At 54.5% G+C, this 21297-nt stretch overlaps 1 protein-coding gene across 7 annotated transcripts in view; it reads right to left on the reverse strand.

Annotated features, from left to right (window-relative positions):
- The window catches only part of LOC116958114 (uncharacterized), a 139146-nt gene that overhangs the window by 28337 nt on the left and 89512 nt on the right, over positions 1-21297 (reverse strand). For all 7 annotated transcript variants that reach the window (XM_076064278.1, XM_076064280.1, XM_076064277.1 and 4 more), the window contains 4 exons: positions 14227-14299; positions 8403-8566; positions 5510-5711; positions 1789-1991 (listed from right to left, as the gene is read on the reverse strand). In XM_076064278.1, the coding sequence (XP_075920393.1) occupies positions 1789-1991; positions 5510-5711; positions 8403-8566; positions 14227-14299 (642 nt within the window). The remainder of the gene's footprint in view (positions 1-1788; positions 1992-5509; positions 5712-8402; positions 8567-14226; positions 14300-21297) is intronic.

Consider the following 21297-nt stretch of genomic DNA (forward strand, 5'->3'; position numbering starts at 1 on the left):
ACGCTGTGTGGAAGCTACCTGGTCTGTCGCTCCGCACTAAGCTTCAGGTCTTCTGGGCCACGGTCATTCCCTCCCTTCTCTACGCTTGCGAAACGTGGACCCCCCTAATGGAACATCTTCGCCGGTTAGAAACATTTAGGCTGACCTGCCTACGATCCATCCTGGGTTTAACCAGACTGGATTGTGTGAGGAGCTCACAAATCCTTGAAAGATCTGGGCAGGGTCCCATCGGTGAGCTCCTCCGGCAGGCAAGGCTGCGATGGCTGGGTCATGTAGCCCGCATGCCCAGCCACCGCATGCCGAAACAGCTTTTGTTTGGCCGGATTGAGGGGGCTAAGCGGGCGCGGCACGGGCTAGAGAAGAGATGGAGTGATGTGGTACAGGAGGACGTGGAGCTGAGTGGACTTGCCGGTACCAGCGGTGTCAAGATCGGCCTCTGTGGAAGAGGCTCGTGAAGGATGCTACTGGGCAGTTGGAGGCAGTCGCCCTCCAACAACAACGGAGGGCGGAGGAGCGACGCTCACAACAGCGAGCGGAGCACCGGGTGGCTAAAGCACAGCAGGTTGGCACAGTAGGGGGCACAGGTGGTGCATCAGCCAGTCATCTCAGTCAGTCGACCCGTGGCACCTGGGTCTGCCCCGTGACCTCCTGCCAGCGGGCGTTCGACACTTCACGTGGCCTCAGGGTGCACATAGCCTGGCACAAGCGTCGTGGTGACGTCACCGCCACTTAGTGGCGAATGGCGGTTGTTGTTGTTGTTGTGTGTACCCTGTGTGTGTGTGTACTCTGTGTGTGTGTGTGTGTGTACCCTGTGTGTGTGAGTGTGTGTGTGTTTCCTGTGTGTGTGTGTGTGTACCCTGTGTGTGTGTGTGAGTGTACCCTGTGTGTGTACCCTGTGTGTGTGAGTGTGTGTGTGTACCCTGTGAGTGTGTGTGTGAGTGTACCCTGTGTGTGTGTGTACTCTCTGTGTGTGAGTGTGTGTGTACTCTCTGTGTGTGTGTGTACTCTCTCTGTGTGTGTACTCTCTGTGTGTGTGTGTACTCTCTGTGTGTGTGTGTACTCTGTGTGTGTGAGTGTGTGTGTACTCTCTGTGTGTGAGTGTGTGTGTGTGTACTCTCTGTGTGTGTGTGTGTACTCTCTGTGTGTGTGTGAGTGTGTGTGTACTCTCTGTCTGTGTGTACTCTCTGTGTGTGAGTGTGTGTGTGTGTACTCTCTCTGTGTGTGAGTGGGTGTGTACTCTCTCTGTGTGTGTGTCTGTGTGTGTGTGAATGTGTGTGTGTGTGGTGTGTGTGTGAGTGTGTGTGTGTACTCTCTGTGTGTACTCTCTCTCTGTGTGTACTCTGTGTGTACTCTGTGTGTACTCTCTGTGTGTGTACTCTGTGTGTGTGTGTACTCTGTGTGTGTACTCTCTGTGTGTGTGAGTGTACTCTCTCTGTGTGTACTCTCTGTCTGTGTGTGAGTGTGTGTACTCTGTGTGTACTCTGTGTGTGAGTGTACTCTCTCTGTGTGTGTACTCTGTGTTTACTCTCTCTGTGTGTGTGTGTGTGTACTCTGTGTGTGAGTGTGTGTGTACTCTCTGTGTGTACTCTCTCTGTGTGTGTGAGTGTGAGTGTGTGTACTCTCTGTGTGTACTCTGTGTGTGTACTCTGTGTGTACTCTCTGTGTGTACTCTCTCTGTGTGTACTCTCTGTCTGTGTGTACTCTGTGTACTCTCTGTGTGTACTCTGTCTGTGTGCGTCACCGCCACCACCACCACCCACCCGCACGCCAGCGCCACGTACATCTTACTTGCGCGGGTGCAGGCCCAGGTTGCCCCCCAGGGCCCCCCCCAGGGCCCCCCCCAGGGCCCCCCCCAGGGGCCCCCCCAGGGGCCCCCCCAGGTTGCCGCCCCCCACGCTGGAGGCGTCGTGCAGCGCTGCGCTGATCTCGGTGAGGATCCGTGGCAGGGAGCCCAGGCCGGCCAGGGCCGACTGCAGGAACACCGCCTCACCCTGGGGGGGCACGGGGGGGGAGGGGGGGAGGAGGGGGGAGGGGGGGGGGGCACGGGGGGAGGAGGGGGGGGGCACGGGGGGAGGAGGGCATGGGGGGGGGGCATGGGGGGGCAAACGGGAGAGCTTCTGTCTCTCTCTCTCTCCCCGTGTCTCTCTCTCTCTCCCCGTGTCTCTCTCTCTCTCCCCGTGTCTCTCTCCCCGTGTCTCTCTCCTCGTGTCTCTCTCCTCGTGTCTCTCTCTACCCGTGTCTCTCTCTCTCTCCCCGTGTCTCTCTCCCCGTGTCTCTCTCCTCGTGTCTCTCTCCTCGTGTCTCTCTCTACCCGTGTCTCTCTCTCTCTCCTCGTGTCTCTCTCTCTCTACCCGTGTCTCTCTCCTCGTGTCTCTCTCCTCGTGTCTCTCTCCTCGTGTCTCTCTCCTCGTGTCTCTCTCTCTCTCTACCCGTGTCTCTCTCACTCTCCTCGTGTCTCTCTCACTCTCCTCGTGTCTCTCTCTCTACCCGTGTCTCTCTCTACCCGTGTCTCTCTCTCTCCTCGTGTCTCTCTCTCTCCCCGTGTCACTCTCTCTCCTCGTGTCTCTCTCTCTACCCGTGTCTCTCTCTCTACCCGTGTCTCTCTCTCTCCTCGTGTCTCTCTCTCTCCCCGTGTCACTCTCTCTCCGTGTCTCTCTCTCTACCCGTGTCTCTCTCACTCTCCTCGTGTCTCTCTCCCCGTGTCTCTCTCTCTCCCCGTGTCTCTCTCTCTCCCCGTGTCTCTCTCTCTCCCCGTGTCACTCTCTCTCTCCTCGTGTCTCTCACTCTCCTTGTGTCTCTCTCTCCCCGTGTCTCTCTCTCTCCTCGTGTCTCTCTCTCTCCCCGTGTCACTCTCTCTCTCCTCGTGTCTCTCACTCTCCTTGTGTCTCTCTCTCCCCGTGTCTCTCTCTCCTCGTGTCTCTCTCTCTCCCCGTGTCACTCTCTCTCTCCTCGTGTCTCTCATTCTCCTTGTGTCTCTCTCTCCCCGTGTCTCTCTCTCTCCTCGTGTCTCTCTCTCTCCCCGTGTCACTCTCTCTCTCCTCGTGTCTCTCATTCTCCTTGTGTCTCTCTCTCCCCGTGTCTCTCTCTCTCCCCGTGTCACTCTCTCTCTCCCCGTGTCTCTCTCTCTACCCGTGTCTCTCTCTCTCCCCGTGTCTCTCTCTCTACCCGTGTCTCTCTCTCTCCCCGTGTCTCTCTCCCCGTGTCTCTCTCTCTCTCCCCGTGTCTCTCTCTCTCTCTATCCCCGTGTCTCTCTCTCTCCCCGTGTCTCTCTCTCTCCCCGTGTCTCTCTCTCTCTCTATCCCCGTGTCTCTCTCTCTCCCCGTGTCTCTCTCTCTCCCCGTGTCTCTCTCTCTCCTCGTGTCTCTCTCTACCCGTGTCTCTCTCTCTCCCCATGTCTCTCTCTCTACCCGTGTCTCTCTCTCTCTCTATCCCCGTGTCTCTCTCTCTCTACCCGTGTCTCTCTCACTCTCCTCGTGTCTCTCCCCTCGTCTCTCTCTCTCCCCGTGTCTCTCTCTCCCCGTGTCTCTCTCTCCCCGTGTGTCTCTCTCTCTCCCCGTGTCTCTCTCTCTCCCCGTGTCTCTCTCACTCTCCTCGTGTCTCTCTCACTCTCCTCGTGTCTCTCTCTCTCCCCGTGTCTCTCTCACTCTCCTCGTGTCTCTCTCTCTACCCGTGTCTCTCTCTCTCCTCATGTCTCTCTCTCTCCCCGTGTCACTCTCTCTCTCCCCGTGTCTCTCTCTCTACCCGTGTCTCTCTCTCTACCCGTGTCTCTCTCTCTACCCGTGTCTCTCTCTCTCCCCGTGTCACTCTCTCTCTCCCCGTGTCTCTCTCTCTCTCCCCGTGTCTCTCTCTCTCCCCGTGTCTCTCTCTCTCTCTATCCCCGTGTCTCTCTCTCTCCCCGTGTCTCTCTCTCTCCTCGTGTCTCTCTCTACCCGTGTCTCTCTTTGTCCCCGTGTCTCTCTCTCTACCCGTGTCTCTCTCTCTCTCTATCCCCGTGTCTCTCTCTCTCTACCCGTGTCTCTCTCCATGTCTCTCTCTCCCCGTGTCTCTCTCTCTCTCTCCCCATGTCTCTCTCTCCCCGTGTCTCTCTCTCTCCCCGTGTCTCTCTCTCTCTCTCTCCCCGTGTCTTCTCTCTCTCCCCGTGTCTCTCTCTCTCCCCGTGTCTCTCTCTCTCCCCGTGTCACTCTCTCTCTCCCCGTGTCTCTCTCTCTCTCCCCGTGTCTCTCTCTCTCTCCCCGTATCTCTCTCTCTCCCCGTGTCTCTCTCTCTCTCCCCGTGTCTCTCTCTCTCTCTCCCCGTGTCTCTCTCTCTCTCCCCGTGTCTCTCTCTCTCTCCCCGTGTCTCTCTCTCTCCCCGTGTCACTCTCTCTCTCCCCGTGTCTCTCTCTCTCTCCCCGTGTCTCTCTCTCCCCGTGTCTCTCTCTCTCCCCGTGTCTCTCTCTCTCTCCCCATGTCTCTCTCTCCCCGTGTCTCTCTCTCTCCCCGTGTCTCTCTCTCTCTCTCTCTCCCCGTGTCTTCTCTCTATCCCCGTGTCTCTCTCTCTCCCCGTGTCTCTCTCTCTCCTCGTGTCTCTCTCTACCCGTGTCTCTCTCTCTCCCCGTGTCTCTCTCTCTACCCGTGTCTCTCTCTCTCTCTATCCCCGTGTCTCTCTCTCTCTACCCGTGTCTCTCTCCGTGTCTCTCTCTCCCCGTGTCTCTCTCTCTCTCTCTCTCTCCCCATGTCTCTCTCTCCCCGTGTCTCTCTCTCTCCCCGTGTCTCTCTCTCTCTCTCCCCGTGTCTTCTCTCTCTCCCCGTGTCTCTCTCTCTCTCCCCGTGTCTCTCTCTCTCCCCGTGTCTCTCTCTCTCCCCGTGTCTCTCTCTCTCTCCCCGTGTCTCTCTCTCTCTCCCCGTATCTCTCTCTCTCCCCGTGTCTCTCTCTCTCTCCCCGTGTCTCTCTCTCTCTCTCCCCGTGTCTCTCTCTCTCTCCTCGTGTCTCTCTCTCTCTCCCCGTGTCTCTCTCTCTCCCCGTGTCACTCTCTCTCTCCCCGTGTCTCTCTCTCCCTCCCCGTGTCTCTCTCTCCCCGTGTCTCTCTCTCTCCCCGTGTCTCTCTCTCTCTCCCCATGTCTCTCTCTCCCCGTGTCTCTCTCTCTCCCCGTGTCTCTCTCTCTCTCTCTCTCCCCGTGTCTTCTCTCTATCCCCGTGTCTCTCTCTCTCCCCGTGTCTCTCTCTCTCCTCGTGTCTCTCTCTACCCGTGTCTCTCTCTCTCCCCGTGTCTCTCTCTCTACCCGTGTCTCTCTCTCTCTCTATCCCCGTGTCTCTCTCTCTCTACCCGTGTCTCTCTCCGTGTCTCTCTCTCCCCGTGTCTCTCTCTCTCTCTCTCCCCATGTCTCTCTCTCCCCGTGTCTCTCTCTCTCCCCGTGTCTCTCTCTCTCTCTCTCTCCCCGTGTCTTCTCTCTCTCCCCGTGTCTCTCTCTCTCTCCCCGTGTCTCTCTCTCTCTCTCCCCGTGTCTCTCTCTCTCTCCCCGTGTCTCACCTTCTCTGCTGGCAGGGCTTCACACAGCAAGGAGTGCAGCAGGCACAGCTCACGGCCCAGGTCCACGTAGCCGTCATATCCCGGTGCCGCCGCAGGCGTGGTCGGTGAGCCCGAGATCTCGAGCAGGAAGCGACGCATCCGGCCCCACTCCTGCTCCAGGAATCCGTTCATGAACCACATGTAGAACTCCTTGTGTCCGAACCTACATAGACACAACAACAACAACAACACAAAACAACCGCCATTCGCCACTAAGTGGCGGTGACGTCACCACGACGCTTGGTGCCAGGCCACACAGACACACAGACACTCACACTCACACACAGACACTCACCAGACACTCACACACAGACTCACACACAGGCACAGATACACACACACACAGACACTCCCACAGACACTCACACACAGACACACATACAACAACAACCGCCATTCGCCACTAAGTGGCGGTGACGTCACCACGACGCTTGTGCCAGGCTATGTGCACCTTGAGGCTATCACGTGAAGTGTCGAACGCCCGCTGGCAGGAGGTCACGGGGCAGACCCAGGTGCCACGGGTCGACTGACTGAGATGACTGGCTGATGCACCACCTGTGCCCCCTACTGTGCCAACCTGCTGTGCTTTAGCCACCCGGCGCTCCGCTCGTTGTTCTGAGCGTCGCTCCTCCGCCCTCCGTTGTTGTTGGAGGGCGACTGCCTCCAACTGCCCAGTAGCGTCCTTCACGAGCCTCCTCCACAGAGGCCGATCTTGACACCGCTGGTACCAGTCATCGGCAAGTCCACTCAGCTCCACGTCCTCCTGTACCACATCACTCCATCTCTTCTCTAGCCCGTGCCGCGCCCGTTTAGCCCCCTCGATCCGGCCAAACAAAAGTTGTTTCGGCATGCGGTGGCTGGGCATGCGGGCTACATGACCCAGCCATCGCAGCCTTGCCTGCCGGAAGAGCTCACCGATGGGACCCTGCCCAGATCTTTCAAGGATGTGAGCTCCTCACACAATCCAGCCTGGTTAAACCCAGGATGGATCGTAGGCAGGCCAGCCTAAATGTTTCCAATCGGCGAAGATGTTCCATTAGGGAGGTCCATGTTTCGCAAGCGTAGAGAAGGGAAGGAATGACCATGGCCGGGAAGACTTGAAGCTTAGTGCGGAGCGACAGACCAGGTAGCTTCCACACAGCGTTACGCAACCGATGAAAAGATATTGCCGCTCGACTGATTCGGAGTGAGACCTCTGCTGTTAAACTGGAGCCGGTCATGAGCACACTGCCCAGGTATGGGAAACTCTCCACTCTCTCCACAACTGCCCCATCACCGATTGGGAGTTGTGGGGGTGGAGTGACCGATGTTGCAAAATACCCAGGCAGGTGCTTAGTTTTGGTGGGGCTGATGGTAGGGCTCATCTCTAGTGGCACGCTCCAGTCTCAGCAGCAGCATCTCCAACTCCTCCTCTGAATGAGCAGCTATTACCAAATCATCGGCATACATAACGTGGTTGAGCAATAGGGAGCCATCCCTTGACCGCACCCGGGCATCGATTAGCCTCCCATTATATCTGTACCAAATGGAGATTCCCCCGGTACAGCTATTGAAGGCTTCACGAACTACGTGGCCAAAATAGATGTTAAATAATGTGGGAGCCAGAGGATATCCCTGTCGCACCCCAAGGTGTACAGGGAATGGCTCTGACTCCCGGCCACGTAGTTTTACCCGGGACCGCTCACCATCATGAAGGTCCTAAATGATTGTGAGCAGAGGGTCAGGGACTCTGAAAGCATGAAGAACAACCCAGAGCCCAAGCCTACTGATGGTATCATAGGCCTTGACCAGGTCAATAAAGCAGAGATGTAGGTCTTGCTGGAATTCCCTACACCTCTGCTGTAGCAGACGGACAGAAAATATGGCATCTGTGCAGGACCGCCCTTTCCTGAAACCGCATTGGGGCTCCGCAAGCCTCTCCTCAGCGTGCCTGGCAAGGCGATGCTGAATAATCCTTGCCAGGACCTTTCCCGGCACACTGAGGAGTGAGATGCCCCTGTAGTTGTTACAGTCTGTGCGGTCCCCCTTCTTAAAGAGGGGGACCACCAGGGCATCCTTCCAATCCTGCGGAACCCGTCCAGTGGTCCAGACTGTTGTTATGATGTCATATAGGGCAGTCTGTGCACAAACGCCACCCTCCCTCAGCATTTCGCTTGGGAGATCATCTCTGCCCGCTGCCTTTCCTAGTCTTAGACTCCGGATCGCCTTCAGTACTTCCTCAACAGACGGCACAAGTAACCACGACCACCACTCCTCGCTTCCGGTTGATGGGAAGGCGAGCCCAAAGTAGCCTGGGGCTTACAGCTTCCTACACCTCACCGCCACGCTCCCACGCCCCCTTCATTCTTTTGTTCAGAAGAAGAGCCACTCCCTGTTGTTTGGCAGTCTGCTGCCCCGGGTAGAGGACTGTCCACCCCTCATGGTGGCAGGAACCAGAGCCGGTCCACCGGACCTCCTGAATGCCACAGAGATCCAGGCGGTACCGGTCCAGCTCCCGACAAAGGAGCGGCAGCCTCTCCTCCGCAGTGAGCGTTCGAACATTCCACGTGGCCACACGAAGCGGCTTTTCGTTGTTTCTGGAGGAGCCCCGAGGGTAAAGATTCAATCTCCTATGACGACGGTGGCCATGACGACGGTGGCCGTGACGACGGTGGCCATGACAACGGTGGTGACGGTGGCCGTGACGACGGTGGACATGACAACGGTGGCCATGACAACGGTGGCCGTGACGACGGTGGCCATGACAACGGTGGTGACGGTGGCCGTGACGACGGTGGCCATGACGACGGTGGCCGTGACGACGGTGGCCGTGACGACGGTGGCCGTGACGACGGTGGCCGTGACGACGTCTCACTTGTTGAAGGAGGCGAGGTTGCGTATGACGCGGGCTATGAGGTGCAGCGTGCGTGCCGCTCGCTGCTCGGGCTGCTCCCGCGTGAGGCCGTAGAGAGTTGGGGCGGCGATCGCCGGGCACACAAAGCGGAGGAAGAACGCAGAGCCAACGAGGCGATCAGCCACCTACGCGGGGAGAGAGTTACAGTGGGAGAGAGTTACAGTGAGAGAGTTACAGTGAGAGTTACAGTGAGAGTTACAGTGAGAGTTACAGTGGGAGAGAGTTACAGTGAGAGAGAGTTACAGTGGGAGAGAGTTACAGTGAGAGAGTTACAGTGAGAGAGAGTTACAGTGAGAGAGTTACAGTGAGAGAGAGTTACAGTGAGAGTTACAGTGGGAGAGAGTTACAGTGAGAGAGAGTTACAGTGGGAGAGAGTTACAGTGAGAGTTACAGTGGGAGAGAGTTACAGTGAGAGATACAGTGAGAGTTACAATGAGAGTTACAGTGGGAGAGAGTTACAGTGAGAGAGAGTTACAGTGAGAGGTACAGTGAGAGTTACAGTGGGAGAGAGGTACAGTGAGAGTTACAGTGAGAGTTACAATGGGAGAGAGTTACAGTGAGAGAGAGTTACAGTGAGAGGTACAGTGAGAGTTACAGTGAGAGAGAGCTACAGTGAGAGTTACAGTGAGAGAGAGTTACAGTGACAGAGTTACAGTGAGAGAGTTACAGTGAGAGAGAGTTACAGTGGGAGAGAGTTACAGTGAGAGTTACAGTGAGAGAGTTACAGTGAGAGAGTTACAGTAGGAGAGAGTTACAGTGAGAGTTACAGTGAGAGTTACAGTGATAGAGTTACAGTGAGAGTTACAGAGAGAGTTACAGTGAGAGAGTTACAGTGAGAGAAAGTTACAGTGAGAGAGAGTTACAGTGAGAGAGAGTTACAGTGAGAGAGAGTTACAGTGAGAGAGTTACAGTGAGAGAGAGTTACAGTGAGAGAGTTACAGTGAGAGAGTTACAATGAGAGTTACAGTGAGAGAGTTACAGTGAGAGAGAGTTACAGTGAGAGAGAGTTACAGTGAGAGAGTTACAGTGAGAGTTACAGTGGGAGAGAGTTACAGTGAGAGAGAGTTACAGTGAGAGGTACAGTGAGAGGCACAGTGAGAGTTACAGTGAGAGAGAGTTACAGTGAGAGAGAGTTACAGTGGGAGAGAGTTACAGTGGGAGAGAGTTACAGTGAGAGAGGGTTACAGTGAGAGTTACAGTGGGAGAGAGTTACAGTGAGAGTTACAGTGAGAGAGAGTTACAGTGGGAGTTACAATGAGAGTTACAGTGAGAGTTACAGTGGGAGAGAGTTACAGTGAGAGAGTTACAGTGAGAGAGAGTTACAGTGAGAGAGAGTTACAGTGAGAGTTACAGTGGGAGAGAGTTACAGTGAGAGAGAGTTACAGTGGGAGAGAGTTACAGTGAGAGAGAGTTACAGTGAGAGAGAGTTACAGTGGGAGAGAGTTACAGTGAGAGAGTTACAGTGAGAGAGAGTTACAGTGAGAGAGAGTTACAGTGAGAGAGAGTTACAGTGAGAGTTACAGTGGGAGAGAGTTACAGTGAGAGAGAGTTACAGTGAGAGAGAGTTACAGTGGGAGAGAGTTACAGTGAGAGAGAGTTACAGTGAGAGAGAGTTACAGTGGGAGAGAGTTACAGTGAGAGAGTTACAGTGAGAGAGTTACAGTGAGAGAGAGTTACAGTGGGAGTTACAGTGGGAGAGAGTTACAGTGGGAGAGAGTTACAGTGAGAGAGAGTTACAGTGGGAGTTACAGTGAGAGTTACAGTGAGAGTTACAGTGGGAGAGAGTTACAGTGAGAGAGAGTTACAGTGAGAGGTACAGTGAGAGTTACAGTGAGAGTTACAGTGGGAGAGAGGTACAGTGAGAGAGAGTTACAGTGAGAGTTACAGTGGGAGAGAGTTACAGTGGGAGAGAGTTACAGTGAGAGAGAGTTACAGTGAGAGTTACAGTGGGAGAGAGTTACAGTGAGAGAGTTACAGTGAGAGTTACAGTGGGAGAGAGTTACAGTGAGAGAGAGTTACAGAGAGAGTTATAGTGAGAGAGTTACAGTGAGAGAGAGTTACAGTGAGAGAGGTACAGTGAGAGATAGTTACAGTGAGAGAGTTACAGTGAGAGAGAGTTACAGAGAGAGTTACAGTGAGAGTTACAGTGAGAGAAAGTTACAGTGAGAGAGAGTTACAGTGAGAGAGTTACAGAGAGAGTTACAGAGAGAGTTACAGTGAGAGTTACAGTGAGAGAGAGTTACAGTGAGAGAGTTACAGAGAGAGTTGCAGTGAGAGAGAGTTACAGTGAGAGTTACAGTGAGAGTTACAGTGAGAGAGTTGCAGTGAGAGAGAGTTACAGTGAGAGAGTTACAGTGAGAGTTACAGTGAGAGAGAGTTACAGTGAGAGAGAGTTACAGTGAGAGTTACAGTGAGAGAGAGTTACAGTGGGAGAGAGTTACAGTGGGAGAGAGTTACAGTGAGAGAGTTACAGTGGGAGAGAGTTACAGTGGGAGAGAGTTACAGTGAGAGAGTTACAGTGAGAGAGAGAATTACAGTGAGAGAGAGTTACAGTGAGAGAGAGTTACAGTGAGAGGTACAGTGAGAGTTACAGTGAGAGAGAGTTACAGTGATAGAGAGTTACAGTGAGAGAGAGTTACAGTGAGAGAGAGTTACAGTAAGAGAGAGTTGCAGTGGGAAAGAGTTACAGTGAGAGAGTTACAGTGAGAGTTACAGTGGGAGAGAGTTACAGTGAGAGGTACAGTGAGAGTTACAGTGAGAGGTACAGTGGGAGAGAGTTACAGTGAGAGTTACAGTGAGAGTTACAGTGAGAGAGAGTTACAGTGAGAGAGAGAGTTACAGTGATAGAGAGTTACAGTGAGAGAGTTACAGTGAGAGAGAGTTACAGTGAGAGAGAGATACAGTGAGAGAGTTACAGTGAGAGAGAGTTACAGTGAGAGAGAGTTACAGTGAGAGAGAGTTACAGTGAGAGAGAGTTACAGTAAGAGAGAGTTGCAGTGGGAGAGAGTTACAGTGAGAGAGTTACAGTGAGAGAGAGTTACAGTAAGAGAGAGTTGCAGTGGGAGAGAGTTACAGTGAGAGAGTTACAGTGAGAGAGAGTTACAGTGAGAGGTACAGTGAGAGGTACAGTGAGAGTTACAGTGGGAGAGAGTTACAGTGAGAGGTACAGTGAGAGTTACAGTGAGAGTTACAGTGAGAGGTACAGTGGGAGAGAGTTACAGTGGGAGAGAGTTACAGTGAGAGTTACAGTGAGAGAGGTACAGTGAGAGTTACAGTGGGAGAGAGTTACAGTGGGAGAGAGTTACAGTGAGAGTTACAGTGAGAGTTACAGTGGGAGAGTTACAGTGAGAGAGTTACAGTGAGAGAGAGTTACAGTGAGAGTTACAGTGGGAGAGAGTTACAGTGAGAGAGTTACAATGAGAGTTACAGTGGGAGAGAGTTACAGTGAGAGTTACAGTGAGAGAGTTACAGTGAGAGAGAGTTACAGTGAGAGTTACAGTGGGAGAGAGTTACAGTGAGAGAGTTACAATGAGAGTTACAGTGGGAGAGAGTTACAGTGAGAGTTACAGTGAGAGTTACAGTGGGAGAGAGTTACAGTGAGAGGTACAGTGGGAGAGAGTTACAATGAGAGTTACAGTGGGAGAGAGTTACAGTGAGAGTTACAGTGAGAGTTACAGTGGGAGAGAGTTACAGTGAGAGGTACAGTGGGAGTTACAGTGAGAGTTACAGTGAGAGGTACAGTGGGAGAGAGTTACAGTGGGAGAGAGTTACAGTGAGAGTTACAGTGAGAGAGGTACAGTGAGAGTTACAGTGAGAGAGTTACAGTGAGAGAGTTACAGTGGGAGAGAGTTACAGTGAGAGTTACAGTGGGAGAGAGTTACAGTGAGAGTTACAGTGAGAGTTACAGTGGGAGAGAGTTACAGTGAGAGTTACAGTGAGAGTTACAGTGGGAGAGAGTTACAGTGAGAGGTACAGTGAGAGTTACAGTGAGAGGTACAGTGGGAGACAGTTACAGTGAGAGTTACAGTGAGAGTTACAGTGAGAGAGAGTTACAGTGAGAGAGTTACAGTGAGAGAGAGTTACAGTGAGAGAGAGTTACAGTGAGAGAGAGTTACAGTGAGAGAGAGTTACAGTGAGAGAGAGTTACCATAGCGATGGGTGGCACGGCTGTTGTGGTGAGGCTGTAGCCGTAGTGATGAGTGACACGGCTGTTGTGGTGAGGCTGTAGCTGTAGTGATGAGTGGCACGGCTGTTGTGGTGAGGCTGTAGCCGTAGTGATGAGTGACACGGCTGTTGTGGTGAGGCTGTAGCGATGAGTGACACGGCTGTTGTGGTGAGGCTGTAGCTGTAGTGATGAGTGACACGGCTGTTGTGGTGAGGCTGTAGCTGTAGTGATGAGTGGCACGGCTGTTGTGGTGAGGCTGTAGCAGTAGTGATGAGTGGCACGGCTGTTGTGGTGAGGCTGTAGCCGTAGCGATGAGTGACACGGCTGTTGTGGTGAGGCTGTAGCCATAGCGATGAGTGACACGGCTGTTGTGGTGAGGCTGTAGCCGTAGCGATGAGTGACACGGCTGTTGTGGTGAGGCTGTAGCCATAGCGATGAGTGACACGGCTGTTGTGGTGAGGCTGTAGCCGTAGCGATGAGTGACACGGCTGTTGTGGTGAGGCTGTAGCCATAGCGATGAGTGACACGGCTGTTGTGGTGAGGCTGTAGCCGTAGTGATGAGTGGCACGGCTGTTGTGGTGAGGCTGTAGCGATGAGTGGCACGGCTGTTGTGGTGAGGCTGTAGCCGTAGCGACGAGTGACACGGCTGTTGTGGTGAGGCTGTAGCAGTAGTGATGAGTGACACGGCTGTTGTGGTGCGGCTGTAGCTGTAGTGATGAGTGACACGGCTGTTGTGGTGAGGCTGTAGCCATAGTGATGAGTGACACGGCTGTTGTGGTGAGGCTGTAGCTGTAGTGATGAGTGGCACGGCTGTTGTGGTGAGGCTGTAGCCGTAGTGATGAGTGACACGGCTGTTGTGGTGAGGCTGTAGCAGTAGTGATGAGTGGCACGGCTGTTGTGGTGAGGCTGTAGCAGTAGTGATGAGTGGCACGGCTGTTGTGGTGAGGCTGTAGCCGTAGTGACGAGTGACACGGCTGTTGTGGTGAGGCTGTAGCAGTAGTGATGAGTGACACGGCTGTTGTGGTGAGGCTGTAGTGATGAGTGACACGGCTGTTGTGGTGAGGCTGTAGCCATAGTGATGAGTGACACGGCTGTTGTGGTGAGGCTGTAGCTGTAGTGATGAGTGGCACGGCTGTTGTGGTGAGGCTGTAGCCGTAGTGATGAGTGACACGGCTGTTGTGGTGAGGCTGTAGCAGTAGTGATGAGTGGCACGGCTGTTGTGGTGAGGCTGTAGCCGTAGCAATGAGTGACACGGCTGTTGTGGTGAGGCTGTAGCAGTAGTGATGAGTGGCACGGCTGTTGTGGTGAGGCTGTAGCAGTAGTGATGAGTGGCACGGCTGTTGTGGTGAGGCTGTAGCTGTAGTGATGAGTGGCACTGCTGTTGTGGTGAGGCTGTGGCTGTAGTGATGAGTGGCACGGCTGTTGTGAGGCTGTAGTGATGAGTGACACGGCTGTTGTGGTGAGGCTGTAGCCGTAGTGATGAGTGGCACGGCTGTTGTGGTGAGGCTGTAGCCATAGCGATGAGTGGCACTGCTGTTGTGGTGAGGCTGTAGCGATGAGTGACACGGCTGTTGTGGTGAGGCTGTAGTGATGAGTGGCACTGCGGTTTTGTCTGGGTACCTCTGACCAGCCGCGGTTCTCACAAACTCGCCGCCACGACCCGAACACCGCACGCAGCTCCGCCGGGAACATGCTGCAGTCGGGGGGGGGGGGCACGAGGGGAGGGAGAAGGGGGGGGGCACGGGGGTGGGGGGCACGAGGGGAGGGAGAAGGGGGGGCACGGGGGTGGGGGGCACGGGGGTTGTGAGGGAGTGATTCTGTGTGTGCGAGTCTGTGTGTGTGCGAGTCTGTGTGTGAGTCTGTGTGTGTGTGTGAGTCTGTGTGTGTGTGTGAGTCTGTGTGTGTGCGAGTCTGTGTGTGTGCGAGTCTGTGTGTGAGTCTGTGAGTGAGTCTGAGTGTGTGAGTCTGTGAGTGAGTCTGTGTGTGTGAGTCTGTGTGTGTGTGAGCCTGGATCTATGCGGCATTCAGGAGGTCCGGTGGACCGGCTCTGGCTCCTGCCACCATGAGGGGTGGACAGTCCTCTACTCGGGGCAGCAGACTGCCAAACAACAGGGTGTGGGTCTTCTTTTGAACAAAAGAATGAAGGGGGCGTGGGAGCGTGGCGGTGAGGTGTGGGAAGCTGTAAGCCCCAGGCTACTTTGGGCTCGCCTTCCCATCAACAGGAGGCGAGGAATGGTGGTCGTGGTTACTTATGCCCCCACCGAAGATGAACATCCGTGGAGGGATGCAGGCAAAGCCGATGAGTCAGATGCCTTCTATGACCTCCTGTCACAGGTGCTGGCTAAAGTGGCCCCTCGGGATAGAGTCATCATGTTGGGTGACTTCAATGCCCGAGTTGGTCATGATACTGGCACCTGGCCTGGAGTGATTGGAGGGCATGGGCCAGATCAGCTCAATAACAACGGTAGGAGGCTGCTAGATTTTTGTGCAGCCCATGGGCTTGTAATTACCAACACGCTGTTCCGGCATCGGCGCATCCACACAACATCATGGATGCATGCCGGGTCCAAGCAAGAACATCTGCTGGACTACGTAGTGACGGACCAGCGAATGCGAGCCCATGTCCTTGACACCAGGACCTACCGTGGAGCTGATCTGCCCTCTGACCATCGACTAGTCATCTGTAAGATGCGCCTGCCATTCTTCCACTCCGGTGGTGGGTGTACACCCAGGACCCCATTCCAACCTAAAGTGGCCTGGTCTCAGTTATCTGATGAAAGTTGCAAGCGAGAATTTCATCATCGCTTGCGGCTGGGATTGGCATCGTCCCCGACTCCTCCTGATGTCGAGGGTAAATGGGCGAGGTTTAGGACTGTGACTCATGCAGCTGCAATGGCTGCTTTGGGTACGCGGTCCAGACCTCCCCAGACACCCTGGATGACAGAGGAGTTGTTCACGATGGTTGAGAAAAAGCGACAGGCCCACTGTCATCGGCTACAGAGTCCCACGTCAGAGAATGAGGAGGCTTACCGCAGCCTTCGCTCGGAGGTTCGGAGAGCCGTGAGGCGCTGCAAGGATGGGTGGTGGTCGCGGGTTGCTGAGGAGATGGAGTCTGCCTCAGTGGCCCGTGATCACAAATCTCTATTTAACTCCATCAAAAAAGTAACCTGCAGCGCCACACCTATTACCATCATTAGGGGAAAAAACGGCGATCCAATTTCCGACCCCCAGGAACAGGTTCGCAGATTTGCTGAGCATTTCTGTGAGGTCCTGGGGGAGGGAAAATCCCTCAGCCAGGAAAACATCGTGGCACAAAGTGAGGATGACCCTGCTGAGGCTGCGGTGCCTCAAATATTGGATGAAGTCACCCCCTGTGAGTGGCTGGCTGAGGTGCCATCTGCTGAGGAAGTATTGAAGGCGATCCGGAGTCTGAGACCAGGAAAGGCAGCGGGCAGAGATGATCTTCCAAGCGAAATGCTGAGGGAGGGTGGCGTTTGTGCACAGACTGCCCTATATGACATCATAACAACAGTCTGGACCACTGGACGGGTTCCGCAGGATTGGAAGGATGCCCTGGTGGTCCCCCTTTTTAAGAAGGGGGACCGCACAGACTGTAACAACTACAGGGGCATCTCACTCCTCAGTGTGCCGGGAAAGGTCCTGGCAAGGATTATTCAGCATCGCCTTGCCAGGCACGCTGAGGAGAGGCTTGCGGAGCCCCAATGCGGTTTCAGGAAAGGGCGGTCCTGCACAGATGCCATATTTTCTGTCCGTCTGCTACAGCAGAGGTGTAGGGAATTCCAACAAGACCTACATCTCTGCTTTATTGACCTGGTCAAGGCCTATGATACCATCAGTAGGCCTGGGCTCTGGGTCGTTCTTCGTGCTTTTGGAGTACCTGACCCTCTGCTCACGATCATTAAGGACCTTCATGATGGTGAGCGGGCCCGGGTAAAACTACGTGGCCGGGAGTCAGAGCCATTCCCTGTACACCTTGGGGTGCGACAGGGATGTCCTCTGGCTCCCACATTATTTAACATCTATTTTGACCGCGTAGTTCGTGAAGCCTTCAATAGCTGTACCGGGGGAATCTCCATATGGTACAGATATAATGGGAGGCTAATCGATGCCCGGGTGCGGTCAAGGGATGGCTCCCTATTGCTCAACCACGTTATGTATGCTGATGACTTGGTAATAGCTGCTCAGTCAGAGGAGGAGTTGGAGACGCTGCTGCTGAGACTGGAGCGTGCCACTAAGAGGTGGGGCCTTACCATCAGCCCCACCAAAACCAAGCACCTGCCTGGGTATTTTGTACCATCGGACACTCCACCCCCACAACTCCCAATCGGTGATGGGGCAGTTGTGGAGAGAGTGGAGAGTTTCCCATACCTGGGCAGTGTGCTTATGACTGGCACCAGTTTAACAGCAGAGGTCTCACTCCGAATCAGTCGAGCGGCAATATCTTTTCATCGGTTGCGTAACGCTGTGTGGAAGCTACCTGGTCTGTCGCTCCGCACTAAGCTTCAGGTCTTCTCGGCCACGGTCATTCCCTCCCTTCTCTACGCTTGCGAAACGTGGACCCCCCTAATGGAACATCTTCGCCGGTTAGAAACATTTAGGCTGGCCTGCCTACGATCCATCCTGGGTTTAACCAGACTGGATTGTGTGAGGAGCTCACAAATCCTTGAAAGATCTGGGCAGGGTCCCATCGGTGAGCTCCTCCGGCAGGCAAGGCTGCGATGGCTGGGTCATGTAGCCCGCATGCCCAGCCACCGCATGCCGAAACAGCTTTTGTTTGGCCGGATTGAGGGGGCTAAGCGGGCGCGGCACGGGCTAGAGAAGAGATGGAGTGATGTGGTACAGGAGGACGTGGAGCTGAGTGGACTTGCCGATGACTGGTACCAGCGGTGTCAAGATCGGCCTCTGTGGAGGAGGCTCGTGAAGGATGCTACTGGGCAGTTGGAGGCAGTCGCCCTCCAACAACAACGGAGGGCGGAGGAGCGACGCTCACAACAGCGAGCGGAGCGCCGGGTGGCTAAAGCACAGCAGGTTGGCACAGTAGGGGGCACAGGTGGTGCATCAGCCAGTCATCTCAGTCAGTCGACCCGTGGCACCTGGGTCTGCCCCGTGACCTCCTGCCAGCGGGCGTTCGACACTTCACGTGGCCTCAGGGTGCACATAGCCTGGCACAAGCGTCGTGGTGACGTCACCGCCACTTAGTGGCGAATGGCGGTTGTTGTTGTTGTTGTGTGAGTCTGTGTGTGTGTGTGAGCCTGTGTGTGTGTGTGTGAGTTTGTGTGTATGAGTCTGTGTGTGTGTGTGTGAGTCTGTGTGTGAGTGCAGCCCATGGGCTTGTAATTACCAACACGCTGTTCCGGCATCGGCGCATCCACACAACATCATGGATGCATGCCGGGTCCAAGCAAGAACATCTACTGGACTACATAGTGACGGACCAGCGGATGCGAGCCCATGTCCTTGACACCAGGACCTACCGTGGAGCTGATCTACCCTCTGACCATCGACTAGTCATCTTTAAGATGCACCTGCCATCCTTTGACGCTGGTGGTGGGTGTACACCCAGGACCCCATTCCAACCGAAAGTGGCCTGGTCTCAGCTATCTGATGAAAGTTGCAAGCGAGAACTTCATCATCGCTTGCGGTTGGGGTTGGCATCGTCCCCCACTCCTCCTGATGTCGAGGGTAAATGGGCGAGGTTTAGGACTGTGGCTCATGCAGCTGCAATGGCTGCTTTGGGTACGCGGTCCAGACCTCCCCAGAGACCCTGGCTGACAGAGGAGGTGTTCAGGATGGTTGAGAAAAAGCGACAGGCCCACTGTCATCGGATACAGAATCCCACATCAGAGAATGAGGAGGCTTACCGCAGCCTTCGATCGGAGGTTCGGAGAGCCGTGAGGCGCTGCAAGGATGGGTGGTGGTCGCGGGTTGCTGAGGAGATGGAGGCTGCCTCAGTGGCCCGCGATCACAAATCTCTATTTAACTCCATCAAAAAAGTAACCTGCAGCGCCACACCTATTACCATCATTGGTGGGAAAAACAGTGATCCAATCTCCGACCCCCAGGAACAGGTTTGCAGATTTGCTGAGCATTTCTGTGAGGTCTTGGGGGAGGGAAAATCCCTCAGCCAGGAAAACATTGTGGCACAAAGTGAGGATGACCCTGCTGAGGCTGCGGTGCCTCAAATATTGGAAGAAGTCACCCCCTGTGAGTGGCTGGCTGAGGTGCCATCTGTTGAGGAAGTACTGAAGGCGATCCGGAGTCTGAGACCAGGAAAGGCAGCGGGCAGAGATGATCTCCCAAGCGAAATGCTGAGGGAGGGTGGCGTTTGTGCACAGACTGCCCTATATGACATCATAACAACAGTCTGGACCACTGGACGGGTTCCGCAGGATTGGAAGGATGCCCTGGTGGTCCCCCTTTTTAAGAAGGGGAACCGCACAGACTGTAACAACTACAGGGGCATCTCACTCCTCAGTGTGCCGGGAAAGGTCCTGGCAAGGATTATTCAGCATCGCCTTGCCAGGCACGCTGAGGAGAGGCTTGCGGAGCCCCAATGCGGTTTCAGGAAAGGGCGGTCCTGCACAGATGCCATATTTTCTGTCCGTCTGCTACAGCAGAGGTGTAGGGAATTCCAACAAGACCTACATCTCTGCTTTATTGACCTGGTCAAGGCCTATGATACCATCAGTAGGCCTGGGCTCTGGGTCGTTCTTCGTGCTTTTGGAGTACCTGACCCTCTGCTCACGATCAATAAGGACCTTCATGATGGTGAGTGGGCCCGGGTAAAACTACGTGGCCGGGAGTCAGAGCCATTCCCTGTACACCTTGGGGTGCGACAGGGATGTCCTCTGGCTCCCACATTATTTAACATCTATTTTGACCACGTAGTTCGTGAAGCCTTCAATAGCTGTTCCAGGGGAATCTCCATATGGTACAGATATAATGGGAGGCTGATCGATGCCCGGGTGCAGTCAAGGGATGGCTCCCTATTGCTCAACCACGTTATGTATGCTGATGATTTGGTAATAGCTGCTCAGTCAGAGGAGGAGTTGGAGACGCTGCTGCTGAGACTGGAGCGTGCCACTAAGAGGTGGGGCCTTACCATCAGCCCCACCAAAACTAAGCACCTGCCTGGGTATTTTGTACCATCGGACACTCCACCACCACAACTCCCAATCGGTGATGGGGCAGTTGTGGAGAGAGTGGAGAGTTTCCCATACCTGGGCAGTGTGCTTATGACTGGCTCCAGTTTAACAGCAGAGGTCTCACTCCGAATCAGTCGAGCGGCAATATCTTTTCATCGGTTGCGTAACGCTGTGTGGAAGCTACCTGGTCTGTCGCTCCGCACTAAGCTTCAGGTCTTCTCGGCCACGGTCATTCCCTCGCCGGTTAGAAACATTTAGGCTGGCCTGCCTACGATCCATCCCAGGTTTAACCAGACTGGATTGTGTGAGGAGCTCACAAATCCTTGAAAGATCTGGGCAAGGTCCCATCGGTGAGCTCCTCCGGCGGGCAAGGCTGCGATGGCTGGGTCATGTAGCCCGCATGCCCAGCCACCGCATGCCGAAACAGCTTTTGTTCCGCCGGATTGAGGGGGCTAAGCGGGCGCGGCACGGGCTAGAGAAGAGATGGAGTGATGTGGTACAGGAGGACGTGGAGCTGAGTGGACTTGCCGATGGCTGGTACCAGCGGTGTCAAGATTGGCCTCTGTGGAGGAGGCTCGTGAAGGATGCTACTGGGCAGTTGGAGGCAGTCGCCCTCCAACAACAACGGAGGACGGAGGAGCGACGCTCAGAACAACGAGCGGAGCGCCGGGTGGCTAAAGCACAGCAGGTTGGCACAGTAGGGGGCACAGGTGGTGCATCAGCCACTCATCTCAGTCAGTCGACCCGTGGCACCTGGGTCTGCCCAGTGACCTCCTGCCAGCGGGCGTTCGACACTTCACGTGGCCTCAGGGTGCACATAGCCTGGCACAAGCATCGTGGTGACGTCACCGCCACTTAGTGGCGAATGGCGGTTGTTGTTGTATGTGTGTGTGTGTCTGTGTGTGTGTATGTGTGTGAGTGTGTGTGTCTGTGTGTGTGTGTGAGTCTGACCAGCGTGAGGCCAGTATCTTGCAGAACACGAGCTCACAGCACATTCGCACTGTGATTCTCTGTGTCTCTGTGTGTGAGAGTCTGTGTGTGTGTGTGAGTCTGTGTGTGTGTGAGTCTGTTTGTGTGTATGTGTGTGAGAGTCTGTGTGTGAGAGTCTGTGTGTGTTTGAGTCTGTGTGTGTGTATGTGTCTGTGTGTGTGTGCGTGACTGTGTGTGTGTGTGCGAGTCTGTGTGTGTGTGTGCGAGTCTGTGTGTGTGAGTCTGTGTGTGTGTGTGTGAGTCTGTGTGTGTGAGTCTGTGTGTGTGAGTCTGTGTGTATGACTGTGTGTGTGTGACTGTGTGTGTGTGTGAGTCTGTGTGTGTGTGTGAGTCTGTGTGTGTGACTGTGTGTGTGTGTATGACTGTGTGTGTCTGTGTGTGTGTGTCTCTGTGTGTGTATGACTGTGTGTGTGTGTGAGAGTCTGACCAGCGTGAGGCCAGTATCTTGCAGAACACGAGTTCACAGCACATTCGCAGTGTGATTATCTGTGTCTCTGTGTGTGTGTGAGTCTGTGTGTGTGTGACTGTGTGTGTG

The sequence above is a fragment of the Petromyzon marinus genome, unplaced genomic scaffold (assembly GCF_048934315.1).
Source record: "Petromyzon marinus isolate PM22_M1 ecotype Great Lakes invasive population unplaced genomic scaffold, UKy_Petmar_22M1.pri1.0 PM_Scaffold_37, whole genome shotgun sequence".
NCBI lineage: Eukaryota > Metazoa > Chordata > Hyperoartia > Petromyzontiformes > Petromyzontidae > Petromyzon > Petromyzon marinus.